This window comes from Diorhabda carinulata, chromosome 9 (assembly GCF_026250575.1).
Source record: "Diorhabda carinulata isolate Delta chromosome 9, icDioCari1.1, whole genome shotgun sequence".
NCBI lineage: Eukaryota > Metazoa > Arthropoda > Insecta > Coleoptera > Chrysomelidae > Diorhabda > Diorhabda carinulata.
This window is the reverse complement of record NC_079468.1, coordinates 7,510,577-7,528,848: the sequence shown is the minus strand read 5'-3', so window position 1 is coordinate 7,528,848 and position 18,272 is coordinate 7,510,577. Positions and strand designations below refer to the sequence as shown.

General features: G+C 31.6%; 1 protein-coding gene across 4 annotated transcripts in view; it reads right to left on the bottom strand.

Annotated features, from left to right (window-relative positions):
- Positions 1 to 18,272, bottom strand: part of LOC130898170 (forkhead box protein O-like) — a 399,489-nt gene that overhangs the window by 71,431 nt on the left and 309,786 nt on the right. For all 4 annotated transcript variants that reach the window (XM_057807247.1, XM_057807246.1, XM_057807248.1 and 1 more), the window contains exon 2: positions 1,937 to 2,220. In XM_057807247.1, the coding sequence (XP_057663230.1) occupies positions 1,937 to 2,220 (284 nt within the window). The remainder of the gene's footprint in view (positions 1 to 1,936; positions 2,221 to 18,272) is intronic.

Genomic DNA, 18,272 nt, shown 5'->3' with positions numbered 1-18,272 from the left:
AACCATCGTTCTTGAATCATTTGATCGTCTCATTAATGTAACATCAAGCAAGTTATTTTTCAAGAAGTGTATCCGGGAAACATCTGAATAACTCTACAGGTTCCAGTGGTTTGCCGATAATACGTAATTCATTGGAATTAACTTAGTTTAGTGCTTACTTCCAACCAAAACCGGAATCATTTATATGTTTTGTTCTATATATTATGCGAACTATGAATATTATTTTTTTAATAGTATTGGCACTGGACTTGTATACGGTTATCTAATATCATCATCTGTTCTACCAAAAAGCTGGTATCATCAGACGCAAGATAAAAAATATTCTCTCTTTGTCTCTCCTATTGTCCATATTAAGCCAGAGTCGCCATTAACTTCATATAAAACCTAAATATTTCCAAATTCGTGCGAAAATTAGGGAAATTATTTCAAATCCTGAAGGAAGAACAGCTTATTGATAAAATATAAAATATATAATGAATATTTATTCATTACTGAGTCTAATTGTGATAACTGTTATTTATAATCAGTCTTTGGTAAAGGATTCAACCATAACACACGCTGTTGATAGTGAGTCACCCTCAACGTCAATTTTTTTGACATTTCATGGACAAATTTAATTATGGAGAGGTATACAATTGAGCAACGCACTAAGATTGTTGATGTGTTTTATGAAAATAGGGTTTTAATTATTTTTGAATTCTTTAAACACCATAATAGACCAAATATGTCCACAAACGAAATAATTACAGGCAAATTTCAGCAAATTGGGACTTTAGGAGATGTGAAAATACCTGTGGATGCTCACTCATTTGGTTTTGCTAAAACATTGCTGCTTTTTGCGATAGTATGGTAGAAGAGCCGCCAATTTCGATTTGCTATTGTGCTCAATAAGTGGACTTGTCAAACATAATAGATTCGAATTTTGAAAAAAAGAGATTGGAATTTGCACGCTTACAAGGAAGAGTTAATTGAAGAACTGAAGCTAGCTAACCGATGGTTGGTTAAACAGACAAAAGTGAATGGTGACTTTACTAAGAAAAATCTTGATGTACATTTTCATATCAGTGAATTCGTTTAATAAGCAAAATTTCGACTCTTGGGCAAAGAAGAATCCGTGAGTGATAGTTGAAAAGCTGATCCAACCACAAAAAGTAACGGGAAGGGTGTCACTTATTCGAAAATAAAATTTGCTTTAGCAAGATGATTTTTATATCATCATATCGAGTTTCAAGGGACGCGCTTTTTTAAATAACCCAAAGTTATACAATGCTTATACAATGGACCCGGATAAAAGTCTGAAGGTAGCGATTTTTTCAGATGTTTAAAAAAAACTGATTGAACAGCGATTTCTTTGAAGGTTGGCTTCATTAAAAGAGCCTTAGAAATATAGGGGAATTCGGTAAGATGGACATGAAATCACATCTTAATCTGTCGTTTGTGTTTCGCAGGAAATTCTCGTGCTATCCACTATAGAAGTTTGGTGAGAAATAAAACCAATATTAACAAAAATCTGTCAACACGAAGAAAACTTTTGTTAATAAGTTCAAGTAATTGGAAATTATTTACAGCTAATGAAAAGTTTTCTCGTAGTAAAGTGAATTTATTATTTAGAATATTGTATAAACAGAATTTCCGAGACAAATTATTCTATATGCATTCCATTAAAAAAATTCTGTTCATATACAAAATATAGTTAAGCATTTTTAATAAATGCTTTTCCACCACTCCAAATGATATCTACAAAAAAACTATTTGGTTGGACCGATTTTTAAAAATTAATTCATTTTACTGTGACAAAATTCAAAATAGAAACCAATTTCATCACTAGAACTGTAGTTGTATTTTAAAATTGTAATGTTTGAATTAATTTCGCAACAAAATAGTTTTTCAACTTATTATGAAGCACGTACTCATGAGTGACTCAAAGAAATCTTACCTGTGAATAGGTGACTCTGGAAATAAGTCTAAACTCTCAGAAACCGACGAACTAGGACTAGGTGTAGTGTCAGGTAGATACCCGTTCTTTATCATCTCTACTTTTTTCTTCGCCCTGCCTCTTTTTTTCTCAAACTTACTGGTTTCCATTGAAGCGGCTCTCCGCCTTACGGATTTGCCGGGTTTGGCATCGGGATTGATCATCCACCAAGAAGATTTTCCTGTTCCCTCATTTTGAACTCGCATGAATCTGTTGTGCAGGGAAAGATTATGTCGAATCGAGTTCTGAAACAAAAAATAGAGCTTTAGTACGCGAAATTTCATTAAAGGGATATTTACATTATAATGTCGCTCTTATTCTTGATAAAGATCATATCAAACATTTTAATTTATCACTTGGAAAGTTCATCAATGGAATGATGTGAAGGGACCTCTATATTTCATTAGGGATCTATGGGGAGTCGTGGTTTTAGTAAAGGTTGTATTCTAAAAATGTTATACACTTCTAGTCGATCATGATATTGGCTGCTTTGCTTCTGGATTTTTTCTATAATGTTTGGCATGCCAAAGTTCCACGCGATAAGACCATATGGGTTCTAGCATAATCCTATAGATAGAAATCTTGTTGTTCATAGTCAATTTAGATTTTCATCCTAGTAACCAATATAACTTTTTGAAGTAAAAATCAATTTGTTTGCTATTTTTGAAAATTGGCTCTTTTCAGAATAGCTTTGGATCCAGGTTTATTCAGCGATAATGGACTAAATGTGTTTCTGGTATTATCACATGTATACAGTGAATAAAAAAATTGCCACAGAACGCTGCTCTGTGCTACTCCAGACAATTGATTGATCGAGAATGTGTCTGAGACTTCTTCATTGATTCTGGGTCTATTCACTTATTTTACTTTGAAAACAAAGCATTCGGGCCGCACCATATCAAATGTTTGACTTATGTCAAGAAATATGGGCAATATTCTTTTCTTCGAGAGATCTGTTGATCGTATGTACAATTCTGTGACATTTTGGGATGGCTGAGTGTGAATGGCGGAAACCAAATTGATGATACCGAATTTTATGTTGAATTGGAATCATTTAGTGTACTATCAATTTTCCAACAAGTTTAGATATAATTCACAAAATACGAATGGATCTGTAGGCTAATTTTAAAGGTCTCGTCCATGTATCATTCTGGGGAAGACCGTTATTTAGGTCTACAGTCTGAAAGAGTACCTCGGGATACAATGGGTGTCCATTCCATGTATCAGCTCTGAGGAATACCGTTATATAGGTATACGGACACATTCAACTGTAGTAACGATCTGTTCGATTAGAAATAATTTCAGAACTCATTTATATATATATATATATATATATATATATATATATATATATATATATATATATATATATATATATAACTGTCTCAGGTTGAAGAGAGTTCGTTATTTAAAACATCAACAATATCTGAAATATTCACAAGTACAACATTGAACTATACGGAAATGTTGATGTAAGATATTCGAATTAAATGGATGACAACTCATCGATGTATGAGAGAAAATGTCCAAGAAAATATTATGTAGCAATTGTCTTCGTTATTGAAATAAATATATTTTTTAAGGAATATTTAAGATCCATTTACTTTTATCCTACTCAATTTATAATCTTTATTCCCTGATACTCAATTTTATATCTGAATCTTTTTCTGATAATTTCCACGAAAGTCGTACACGTTTTCTACTCCCTAAACTCCAGTATTTTACCTTCAACAGTTGTAGACTAGGTGAACTGTCTCGTTAGCAACAGTCGTGCCACATAAATCACAATGGTGGATAAAAGTGTGGCCTGAAAAGGCCGCAGGTGGGCCATAAACGTACTTTTTATATTCATAATTCAAATATTATATCTGCCGACTTGGAAATAGTGGTAGTCATTTACGTAAAGAGGCCTATCGATGACTTATAAGAAGTAGACAGATCACTTCAGATGCTTAAAGGAGGTTTTATACACAATAAAAATAAAATAGTTACTATTGTTGCTCAAAGAATATAGTTTATAAAATTTCTAGTAATAAATTTATTTGTCAGAATAAGAACCGATCAGTTTTTTTCTTATATTGTGGTTTATAGATAACTGCATTTTTTATCTTCAATTCTCATGTGATCATCGTACAATAAGTTGTGAGAGATACCTAGAATTAGAAGACAAGGTATTGAGGCTAGATTTTCCTTTGAAGATTTTCTTCAACCACGAGAGTGTCCGTAGGAGACCTTACATGAAAAGCTCCGTGATAGAATGGCGATCCCACTTCAAGATCGTAACTTCAACCTTTGGCCCCACAAGACCACTCTATATTTACAATCTCAAAAGCGGACCAATATTTTTTATAGCATAATAAGCCAATTATAATAAGACCTGTCCATCATAGGATCAAAAGTTTTGATTTTACTCCTTACCGTCCACAATTTTTCGTACCTCGCACTCCTAGACACCGAACTGATCGTTTATCACGGAGCAAAGAAAGAACTGGTAATTAAATATTATCTTTAGTGACAAATGGAGATTTTGTTTGGGCTGTACAAGATAAAATCTTCATAAAAATGTAAGTAGACCCCATTGACATGACGAGTGTTGCTTATTATGAAGTATACATTTAGTGACAATCATATATATCTAGCAAGAATTATATTGGTTTATTTTGTGAACAATCAAGTCGATTTGTTATCTTGATCTTATAGATCTCCTGATCTTTCAACTTTCACGTCTAGAAAATTTCTAAAAAAGATTTCTTCGTCTACCAAATCCTTGACAGACTTCGAGATGCTTTAGATAAAATAGCTCAAGAAGAAATGGACTAAATTATTATGATTATGCTCTGATATTTTTATGTATAGATCGTGGAGTTCCGGCACGTTATTAATTTTTTTTCATTTTTCCTAATTTTTTCAAATTTTCATCGATTATTTACCGAACACTAAGAAAATATGAAAAATTGTATTGAAAAAAGGAAAATATAATACAAAATAATGTTTCGGAGTCCATTTTCATAATTAAAATTTGGTGTTTATATGTGTGTGTGTACAATTAAAATATTGATATAACAAGTTCTTATTTTCGGACTGGTTACTCAAACATTGATACCAAGTGTTAGTTATTTATTTTTGTAAAAAAATTTAATAATTACTCTAATATTCAGGTACACATACAAATATAAGATACGGCTAGTATGAAAATAGTTGAACCCAATAAATGGCAAATACAATACTGATTAAAAATTTTTTATTCATCAATAAAATCAGTTTATCATAAATATATTAGAAAACGTTGAAAAAGAAGAGAAGAGAAAAAAATTTTTTTGCAAAAATTCAATCTAATGTTACTAAAAACAAAGTCGTACAGTTGAAAAGTAACTTCTCTTATCAACTGCATCAATAACTTGCCTCTAATGTTCTACGAAAATTTTTAATTCGTCATAAAATTATACAACTCCAGCAATTTTCCTTAAGTAGCTTATAAAACTTTCAATATAAGTGCCTTAGCTATTCTCATTTCTATCATTTCGTTTCAATGATATAGACCAGGTCGAAAAAAAAAATGACAAAAATCTTCAATATACAATTTGAACAATAAGAAGACAAGTTCGTTCAAAAGAATAATGAATCCATAGTAAAAGATTCGTTAAAATTAGAAAACTTTCTCTGAATAATATATACTTTGTCTAATGTCAGCGAAAGCTGAAAGAAGTCATATTTTTTTAATAAATACCAATACATTAAATTTCACGTTGGATATACTGAAAGACGATAATTCAAAACTGCAATAGTCTTTGGCAAGTGTAATTAACTAATCATTCAAAATAAGAAAGCCATGTTTCGTCTCTTTGTTCATTCTCCATGTTAAGCAAGTTGCCTGTTCTTTCTTCTCTCCATACATTGTCATGTTAATGCTTGTCGCTTCACCTTTTTTTGATCTTTTAAAAAGCTGGTTCTATTTCATCTTCCTATTCAGTATCTATACATCCACACTACATGTTCATCTAATTCATTTCGCTTCGATTCTCCTCACACTCGCATATCTGAGATCTAATGACTGGTTGCGTCTCAGCGGTGTATATCATTATTGTCTTTAATATTTCCTCGTCTTTGTTTCTTGATGTAAGGCATGAGGAATTTCTTTTGGCTTTATTTTGTTTGTTCTTGAATTTTGTCTGCGACATTTCCATATCCTGACACTTCTATACCTAAATACTTGTTCAATGATTTTGTCATTAAGATCCGACTTGTCAGTTATTTTGTCGTTGTCATTCATTTAATTTTAGATGTTGATATATGGAGTGCTGCTTGATTAAACGGTTTTTAAAGCCTCTGTGGATCGTCTTCGTTTTCTGTATATAACAACTTCATTATTTATTCTATACCCTTTCATGATGACATTGAAAGATTTGTGTTTAAGAATTCTCGTGTAATATCGTTTCATATCAGTATTAGCTTGGTAAACTTAAAATTCATTCGTGAATTTGGTTCGCCTAAAATATATCCTAAGATTCATAATGTCCTTGAGTTGAATGTGATCGCGTATGCTTTTTCTAAATCTAGTTTATAAGTTATGAAGATGTTTAGTCTGCGTTAATTTTCTGATTAGAATTTTTTCTCACACTATACTGAGAAGTAATTTTTTCCTCGGTGAGAATTTATTATTTTTGTGTGGGTGTAACGGGTGTATAAATATAGCTTAGTCGTACAGATAAGTACAAATAACTTTGATAAATATCACAAAGGAATCTATTTGTGGATTTTGTCAGGAAAATAAATCACAAATTAAATATTATGCGATAATACTAGGTAAGAACATGAAGTAAGAATACTGATTCAACTATAGAGCTACTAACAAATATGATATTGAAGATCTAGTTACCGATTTCAATAGAATATCCGACAAAGTCATGCAAATATTATACATACTCTACAATTTTTACCCACTTTGTATAATGTTATATTGAACTACAAAAGAACGTCTTCTGTCAGTCATAATTGCTGTTATGAGTCTGATCTCCAAGATACAGATGTACAGATGCAGAAACGCTGGGAGCAAGGACAGAGATGTAAGGAGGATGATCAAAAACATGGCAGTCGAATCCTTCTGGGAATCATCACATCCTTTTTTAAACTGACAAGCTATGTAATCTTCCATAGTTTCACACATTTATGACATTCTTTAATGTCTCTCATGTTGAGCAAACGATGCAACAATGAATTTCATACAACCAACATCAGGTATTGAAAATTTCAAAACTAATTATAGTCTTTAAAAGAGGCGACTTCAATCTCATTAATAACGATAGACCCATAGCTATTGTATCAACCATTCAGGTAACCTTGAATGTTATTGAGAACATAGTTGAGGGTCTTGATGAGAGTAAGACAAGTATTCCATTATGTGTGACCTAAGTAAGGTCTTTGACTGCATTAACTCAACATCTGTTGCTTAACGTGGAAGACTACGGATTCCTAGGTAGAGAGTTGGAGCTTTTTGAATCTTATGTGGAAAATCGACAGCAGTACGTGAGCTAGAGCAGCTGTGAATCTAATCGGGCATTCGTAAGCGATGGAGTCCCTCAGATTTCAGTGTTAGGAACACTATTGTTTCTGATATTTATAAACGATTACCGACATTAGACTCTATAACAAGTTTATAGATTTGTGTACTGTGATTTTTTCAATATATCCATATTATTTTCGATGTTTTGTCTCTATACCTTAGAAAAGGAAAAAATAAAAATTATAAAGAAATATTCACTATCTAAAATCAGTTTATTTAGTTATATTTTGAATTTTCAAACTCGAAATACCGGACTATATCTAGTTGTCTTTTTATTACTAGACATTTTCAGCAGATAGATTCATATTCAGACATTTAAATGTTATACCTCGACTGTATTGAATTATGGTGGGAAATAAAACTGAAAAGTTCGCCTTTGATTGGTATCGCCCGAAAAGTTTTCTCTATTTTACTGATCCTATCTGAATATAAAGCACCGACACTGGTTTTGGAGTGTACGAAATTTGCATAATCATATGTGGAGGCTCACCTGAAGGAAGAGATTGCTGGCGCCCGTGAGACTGCAACGACGGCAGGGCGGTCGGAAGAGCGCGAAGTTACGTCATATTTAGAAGAACAATGAACGGAAAATTCAAATGACATACTACCGTAAACGATTTAATTCTTAATTAACAATGTGGATTGTTGCTACAAACATTTTTGTGCATAATTATGATTAAATTCTTGATACTTCTAAAGTGAAGAATAAGAAAATATTCTCATAATAATGAAGAAATATACATGTTACAAGTCCATGACACGGGCTGTGAAGCCGATCCTGTACGGTTATAATGGAACTCTAAAATTTGACAAATACGCATTCATGGCCCATATCGTGGACTTGTTCGAAACCATATCAAATTAAAATACCAAGTATTACCTCCTTGGTACCGATAAGAGCTTCGCAACTATTTATGAAGCTCCTTACAGTTTTAATCACGATATCGTCCGCACATCATTGCCGTATAAGATCTACTACCTCCATTTCGAACAAACTTTCTTTTATATGTCAATTCACGAGTATAAACCGTCTTTCTTTGAAATACTGCTATGCAAGTTTGATGATATAAAAATGATGTGTTACGATTAATATATCAGTTTCCCTCTCCCCCAAATATCGAAATGTTACTGATGTCTATTTGCAAAAAAAAGGCTTAAGAGGTGTTGACTCAAACTTCAATGCAAACGGCGTAGCTATCGCCATCTATTGCAATATTTTAAAGCTTTCTAAACATATAAATATTAATAACTCTATGAAGTGATAACTATCTATGACTTTCAAGTGGAAAAACGCACCTTTATGTCGGTGGAAACTGTCTTACGAAAATAAAAATATCAAATTCAAATTATAAATTGATTTTCTCTAATACGTAAATGAGATTTCTACCTGGTGACAGGATTCTAAATTTAGAAAACCAAATGTTATTCCTAATTTTATATTCATTTTAATTAGGTGTTACTTCATTATTAAATATTTCACATTTGACATTCTACTTTACCCATAATTATCATTTCTATAGTTTCGCAATAGTTCTTTATAAAAGTTCAATTTCTCCCTTGAATCCACTATCATTAAACAAATTTGTTTAACTGCTTGTTCACCGTTTTGAAATTATCTTTTTCACTTAATTTTCTTTGTATATATTTTTTTCAACTTTAATGCATCTACATGATCATTTCAAGTTTTTTCATACTTTATGAATATTCTAATTATTGCTCCTTTCTTATTTTCTCTGTATCGTTTCTCTTTTTCTCATCGTTTTGAAGCAAGTTGGATTTTAAGATGTTTGGATATTGGATATTAAGCATAATCTCCCAAATGATCCCGTATTATTATTTCCTTTATTTCTTTTATAATTTTTTGATTGTGATTTCTCTATATTGTTAACAAAGTTTGTTATTTATTGTTCCATAAATTATTCTATTTCCCAGATAATCAACATTGCATACCTCTTCTATTTATTTTCTTAACACAAATTATTTTAACCTCTTCAGTTGTTTTACTATTTTCATTTACAACTACACCAACTTTCATTTTAATTTCTTTATACAAATTTCCTTGTGGCTTTTGTATATTTTCGTTCTTGTCACTTCTGTGTTCAATTTTGAGCTTCTTCTCTTTCACTTTTCCTGTTGAAAAAAAAACGTAAAAGCAAACAATTTAAATAAACAGAAAGAGCTGATCTAAACGAAAACATACAAAGGAAGAAGTATTTATTTGTACGATTTCTATTCGTAGGTTTAACTGTCTCTTACGTTCTTAATTTATTTAAATACTATACAACATTCTTAACTAACTTATAATAATTCATATATCACTATCCCTTAACTAGCTAATAATTTTTCTAAATTCTTCTGTTACTTTGATAATTCGTTATACTCGTATTCATTACGATTATTTATTATAAAGTAAATTGAGCTGCGCCACAGAAATAGAATAGAAATAGATAGAAGAGGTATGTAAAAATATTAGAATCCATTTTATTTCGAAAAAAACCAATTTGAAAGGAAAAAAGGCAATAATTCTTTTTGAGGGAGACTGAAATTTGATTATTTTTTCATTAGGTATTTAATATAAAACATATTCTGATCAAATGAATTATCAATATTATTTTTAATTACAATAAATATATTACTAGCGTTACGATTTTATATTTTGTCTGCGATAGGAGGGAGGCGATGGATGGTCATGAATTCAGTTCTATTCTGATTAATTTCTAAATCATAATATATGCTGATGTCTTTTCTTGCGTTAATATTTCTTGTTAGTTGTTTATTTCAGCCAATATCATAGTATCATCTGTGTAATGAATAGTGTTCAATAATTTTACCTTCTATTAGTACAGAATAGAATTTATTAAATTAATCTGTTGCAATTGTGAAACCTTGAGCTTCATTTATGACTTCAGTACAAGCATACAATATTTCATCCGGTTATTCTTATACTAAATACTCTATAGCTTGCAATAGTTGCTCTATAAGAAATAAATTACTTGCTGGTTTGAATTGATATGCTCTCAATAAAAGTTAGATGAAGAACAATCAGCCTCAAATTCTAATATAATAAAAAAATCTACTCTATAAAATTTCTGCTGCCCTTTAAACATTTATCGGTTCAACAATCGCAAAGTGAATAAAAAAGTCTCATCTAATATTTGCTGAAATTGAAGTGACGACTTCTGTTCTTTCTTCCAGATCGTATCTGCGACCATGACTATACTTCCCCAAAGTTTTTACGACTTATAGCAGAGTCCGGTGGCCGACAACATTGTGATCCCTATGAGATAAGCGGGGTGATACAGATAGTGAGTTTAAAAGAGGAGGAAATATTTCCGATTTATTGAAAATTTTGCCTTCAACAAAAGTTCTGTTGCACGAATTTAGACTAATTATGATTAATGTCAAATTTTTTTATTGGAATTATTGTGTCTCGACAACTAAGAACATTGACGCAAGGTACAGTTATGATAAAATTATTAACTACCACTAAGACACCTTAACATTAACAAACTGTTTAGATTACATACATTAAGAATTGAATGTTTCATTATATAGATTAAGGTAGGCTTTTGAAGTCAATTGACAATTGAATTTCGTGTAGCTTAGTGTTGCAACTTGCCCAGTGATTTGCCCATCGGTCACGTATGGAACGTCTTATGCTAGTATACAGATTTACATGCATAAGTATACAGAATTTTATTATAGTGAGTGGAATTGATAATATTTAGAAATCATTGTTTCAGTATAGCGCTGTGTGTTCCATGCTTGGAGAATATGTTTAGAGTTGTATTAAATTTTGATTGTTGCTTTTTCTAAGGAGGACAGGATGATATAGAAATTGGGGCTGTTTCAGATAGATTGGTTATGAGAGGTGATTGGAGTTTATAACCAGAATTTCTGGCGTCAAATGAACGATTTATCAAAGGATAAACTGCTTATAAAATCGTAATTTATATTCTCAAATACTCATTTAAAAACTTTCAAGGGCTCACTAGTATTTTCAACTAGAAAAATACGAAAATAATTTATTTTGTATCGTAGTTTGAGTTAAACATGGTGGCCATACTCATGTCTCTGTCTCTATCAAGCCACTGTATTATCAAACAGTATTTGGACGATCAATTGTACTGCTTAGTTTTTTTGTCATACCTCCTCATCTGTGCTTCTGGGATTTCTCTGACAAAAGTGGATGCTAAATTTTAAATAATAGTTCCAGTAAATCTTATAAAGTTTAGACAGCGTACTTATGCTATCACACGGTACAAGCGCCATCTATATTTACAGTTATATTACAGAGACGCGACATGAGATAATAATGTTTCAATGTGAAATACCATAAAAAACTGAATAAAAAACAGTCATTCTGAACAAATATTTTCTAGGATAGTTCTAAATTTGTTAGTCAAAATGAAGTATAACTACAATTTCTGTAACATAATGCATCTAATGGGTCAACCCGCTGACCACTCTCGGCTGGACGTAGCCGGAAGTTCGCCAGAAGGCTAGGAAGTGAGAAACCGAGAGCGTGCAGAAATATTGTCGATTCCTAATGTTCGGCGTCGGTCGTCGACGACGACACTAGGTTTGCCAGTCAGCGAAAAAATTCTAAACGACTTCATTTTCTACCCACCGGAACATCGATATGATTCATTGAACAGTTTTCTTGTCCAACAAGTTATTTATATAGAACGAAACGTCATAAATAACTCAATCTATTGTTTACTAAAGTGATTTTTATGTATTGGTTAAACAATTTGAGTAGATAGAAAGCAGAACGTACAGATAGGATAGGAAAAAATGTTTCCCAGTTATAGTATTAAATTCTTTATAGGGGAAAGCGCAATGAGCTAGCATAGTTCGTTCAAAGATATTTCGTCTTAGTTTACTACCTGGAAACCAATAATAATCTCTACAGCTGGAAATTGCAAATAGTAACATAACCATTAACATAACCAAAAAAGAAATATGCTGTTTGGAAGACAGACAATGCAAGGATTATATGCGTAGCAATCGGTAAACAAATTAAACGTGTTTATGTGGCGATTGGAACGAAAAATAACCAATTTGTCAAACATCAAAATTATTGGGTTTGCAACAGAAATTTTCTTGTTAATCGTTTTTTATAATCTCAATAGTGTGCAAGTATGTTAGTTTAATGCATACTATACCACAAAAAAACCGCTCAAGTTACTGCTTTATTCGAAAATGGTGAACGAGCTGTTGCTGCACAATTGGATATGACCCACGCAGCGGTTCGAAGAGTGTGCTAGCATAATGAGAAGACTGGATCCTTTCAAAGAAGACCTGGAATGGGCAGAAGATGATTTACAAACGCTCGTGATAACCGCTTTATTGTGTCAACAACATTAATAAATCGTCACCACAATGCCATCCAAATGCAACGACATCTCCGTGAGGTGCGAGAAGTGACTATTAGTCAGTGGACAACAAAATGAAAACTGCAGAATAATAATCTGATCCCTAAAAAACCTGCACTTGGTCCAAAACTTACTCCAGCTCATCGCCAAGCACACCTGAGTTTAGTTTTGCACAAGATCATCAGAATTGGACGTTGGAACAATAAAGATCTAGAAAGCGATTTGCAGATTGCTGCTTTGAAGATCGGAGTGCTTTTGGAGGTTCTTGCATGATCTGGTGCGCAATTTCTATAGGCACACGAACCGACTACCTTGGAGACGAATTTACTGTTTTGCATGAGAATACATTCCTGATCTTAATTCGGCTTGTCGCGTATAATTGCAATAGCAAACCACCAAATGCCTTTATAGTATTTCACAGTCCTGGTAGATGCGAGATTGGCACAAAAAAAGAAGAAAAATTGAGTGTTGTGAAATGATTGAAATTAAAAAATAAATCACAAACACAATTGTATAACAGAGGTCTCATAAATAACGTCGGTTTTCATACGAGAAAATTCCTACCCCTCAATTTCAACATATTGTAACTTTTTGTGACAAAGATCTATTATTTGAACAGTACAATTCCTCTACTTTCTTTTATTATCATCTATTTGGTTATTGATGACGCAGTAGCTTTTATAATAAATAGTATGGAGTGCTATAAATGTGAAACTATTCGAAACTAAAGTTTAAAGCAGACGAGGCAGCAAAAAATTGAAGAAGACGTTTTAAAAGTGGAAATTTGAGGCTTTTGGTTCAAAATGTATAAATGGGCACCTAGCGCGTAGATAGTTCAAGCATGTATAATTGTTCAATCAGTATATGATAAATTCATTCTTTTGATATGTCTTAATGGCTATACTGTAACGTTTAAATTCAGCTGCCCTAAATTTCACGTAGGCGTATTGCCTTTCAAAACCAAATACTCAAGCTCAGTACTTCATTTTTTCTATTATCCGAAAAATATTATTAACGACTTGTTATACAGTGGACCAGTAAAAAACAAAGTCTAGAATAGCTAAAATTTTAGTTAGAATTTCTGAAAGCATTCGTCAATATATTTCCCAACTGACATATTCAGGTTGAGGTTGAAGCTTGTTAGAGAATCCTCTTATTTTTCAAAAACTATTTTACTTTTGATAAAGATGATTAACATTGGAAAACACTGAAAACAGTTGCTTTTAAGTAACTGAATTTATTTATATAATTCTTCTTGATATTTCAAGTTACTTTATTGTATTTATTTAAATGTATTTGAAGTGATCAATATGATTTACTTGAATCATTTGAATTTAAATACCAATACTCTAATTCAACTCCAAATTACTCTAATTCTATCATGAAGTTAATAAAATAGACAACACATAATTAATTATTGAAGACATTTTGTTTCTCAAATATGCAGATTGCAAGTGACTGATAACAACCACTTATCTGTAATCATCATTTTTTGTTCGATAACCAACATCAAAAGAGCGTGTAAATAATTTCCCCGAAGGATTACTTCAAATTGGTATAAGAACGAAAGATTACACAGGATCGGGTTCAATACAAATTAGTTTTGGTATATACACATTAGCAATAATTAAACTGAAAATTTACATGTAATTCTTGGCAGAAGCATAAAATATCCTAGGACTCTCTATATATAGTAACCAGTTATCAATATATTCATAATATCTATTACACTTCTAATATTGCATTATATAGAATTAACACATAAATCAACATAATATTCCGTGTCTTCGAAATAAACAGCTAAATTGAGGTTATAATCAAAACGCCATGCAAAAAATGTTTAGTAAGACTCTACGATCTCATTGTGGGGTGGTCCAAGTGTTTCACAAAATATTTTCATGAATGTGTCGCCTCATTTCCAAAAACGAATTCCAGACGACATGTAGTGATAAACGATACTTTCAATGTAAAGATAATAATTTCCTAAACACAAAAATTCTGTAAATAATAACCATTTCAAAGAAATCATTTAAAACGACAAGGTTATTTGCATTAAAAAATATTCTTTTATATATCTCAACAAAGTTCATCCCCCTGTATCCTTAAATCAGTTAAAGTGGTAAAGACTCGTTAACTTTACAATTATACACAACCTCAAATTAACATTAACACATTCCCAGCGATTTATGCCACTCATTTCAATAAATGAAATTGGGTTATAAAACAACCCCTCTACCAGTGATTCTATTAAATTATTAAAGAGGGAATCCTGTACCTACGGAGCCACTTCCTTTTTGCGACACTTTCCGTCAATTTAACGTCTTCACAAAGGGCTGAAGTAGAACTGTAAATGAGCGCCGCTATCACTACACTGTTAAAAAATCGAATAAATACAAAAGGTTTTTCAATTAATATCAACTTTAAATTGAATATAGATCGCAAACAATAGTACCTCTCACGAAAGATAAATCGAATACTACTACTAATATTACTTAGTATCCAAAGATCATAGTAAAAAAAACTGTAAACAAATAGAACAACCCGTTTTATATTATCTTGTGCTCAAGTCATTTATTAGATGAATCAGCTTTGTACATTTAGATGTACATACACAGCATTTAAAAGCCATATGAAATAAATTAATTTTTTTTGTTTGCTGTACATATTCATAAAAAATTCCGGAAGGCATTAAATTTAAATTATATATTGTCATTTTTCAATTTGCAGTCGCCATTGAAAGACAAGCACAACTCCCAAAATTTTACGAACTCGTCCACTGATAGGGACCGAATTTAAATTTTGGTAAATGCGCCGGTTATTCGTATCCTGAAAGGTCTGCCTATTTACATCAGGCAGCTAACTCATTGTATTGTTTTTTTAACTCGTTTACATTAAGTTGTCAGTATTTTCATAGTTGGTGAATAATTTGATGGCATAGTGAACACATCGGGATAGTAAAAAGTAAGCCAAACAGCGAATTTAAATAAATTAAAAGTGTTTAGCAATACGTTTTAGTGAATAGTTTAGTGATAAGTTTAGTGTTGGTGAATACATAAATTTTCTGATTAAACCCAAAAATACGATAAGTAGTATAATAGAGAAGCAGTTTCGCAAGTTCGGTCATGTAAAGCAGCTCTCGATGCCAAGAAATTAAGACGTGCTTGATTTTGAGGGAAACCAACATTCATTAAGTTCACAAACATTCACTACTATGACATAGTAAACATGTGAAAAAAAATTAAATGCATCCCCATAAAGTGAAACCAACTCAAAAGATAATTATTTTTTTGAGCAAATGATGGACATATTGGCCAGTATTATTCAATTATAAACGTTATGTTTTATGATGAGTTCACTTTTTCATATAATAGTAAAATTACTAATACTGGTCGACGAAAAAACCTCACTGGATTAGAGAATACACGAACTACCCTTAAAAGGTTAATGTTTGGGTAAGGGATTCTTGGAAATCATACGGTTTGTCCCTTTTCATTGAGAACAATTTGAATGGTGATCATAATTTCTGTTTCAAAATAATGTCGTTTCAGCTTTACAACATTTATATTCTGATTAAGAAAACGTTCGATGCGATATAGTTTCAGCAAGACAGAGTACCACCAACTTATATCAGGCAGTACTTCAATGCAATATTTCCCAAAAGGTTATAGGAAGGCGAATCTTGATAGAATTTCTTTCCATGCGGATTAGTGAAGGGTAGAATGAAGTAGAATGAAGTGAAGAATAATTTATAATGAATAGAATGAAGAGAGCTTTCCAAAAATATATGTATATGTATATAAATATGTATATGTATAATATATATAATATTATATAATATATATATATATATATAAATATGTATATAAATATATGTATATATAAATATACATGTTTGATGTTCCCTTTTTGTAATCATTGCCCGGTACTTGCAGTCTATAACATGTCCATTAAACCTAACTATCATTCGGACATCGAAGGTCAACGAAGATAAAAACAGTATTGGTGTGAAACCATTCATAGAATTAATTTTCTTTGTTATTTATTCAAACTATACATTAGTTCATATTAACAACTTAAGTTTTACAAACATTTATAGTGAGGTCTGTCACACAGAAAATATTCTATACATGCTATGCTTGACTATAAACAAGCCTACGTTTTTTGTTCTCAATATGTAGATTTTCTAACTGTGTAGTCTGTTAAAGGGTTGAACTTTCCACGGGAATAAATCCAGACTCAATTAGGCGAACAGTTGAAAAAATTTAGGAAGTCGTTAAGAGAGCACTTTCACTGTCTTAGACGTATAACATAGAGCGATGTAGAGAAATTAATCCATTACAGAGGATTCTCTTCCTTTGTTAGGGGAGATTCTGGTGAAGATAACCGTTAAGGGGATGCAGTGATTTGTGAATATCATATTTTCGGATGGGTGGAATTTTAGTGCCACTGTATTTGATACAAGATATGATAACGACTGACATTCTGAACGGGAGTTGAAACATGAAGATTTATTGATAAGAAAACTGCTGTAAAAGTTTTTTCAAGAGGAATGTCACAATTAAATTTTTTGTGAAGTTCAAGAAATATTAGTATCAGACTAACTAACTGATGAGATTAACTCTATAATATTTTTACGTAGATTCTATGTAAAACAAAATTGTGTTGCATTGATTTTATTGACAAACTAGAATTGACTTGTTGTAGGTCAGTAGTTTTTGCTACATGAACTAAAACGCAATCAATGAAAATATATAAATGCATTCCCATGAGTTTGTTAAAATATATGTGGTTGAGAATAGTAAAACTATCTAAGAATGAATGAGAATACAATACTGACGTTTGCAGTTCCATTTAATGTTGCCACCTACGTTAATACCTAATGAATATACCATACACCATCCTACATTTTCAATCTAATCAGTCAAAAATGATTGTACAATGGAGAATGAATAAGGTTCTTCAAAGTCGTCATAGAAATGATCTAGGTGTACTTGCATAGGTTTATTGCGCACAATATTCCAAAATATGTGTCATTCGTCCTATTCTTGGATTGCTGTAGTAGTATTTGTACCAAGTTCAAAGTTGAAGCCAAGCTAATGGTTTTACCAAACATAAAATCTAGTAACATAACAAGTTTTCAAATTTGAACCATTCACTTATCAGGTTTCTTGTTATGAATCTAGATCTAGATCATTGACCTGACCAGTTCGGGCCTGGGTGTAGAGTTTAAAACTTAAGAATAATTGATGTTACGGTAAATTGTGTGTTGACGGAATTATTCATCTGAATAGGTATGAGAATCATTCATTTAAATTTTTTAAAGAGTTTTGATTATAATTACGTGGACTAATGGTTTAAC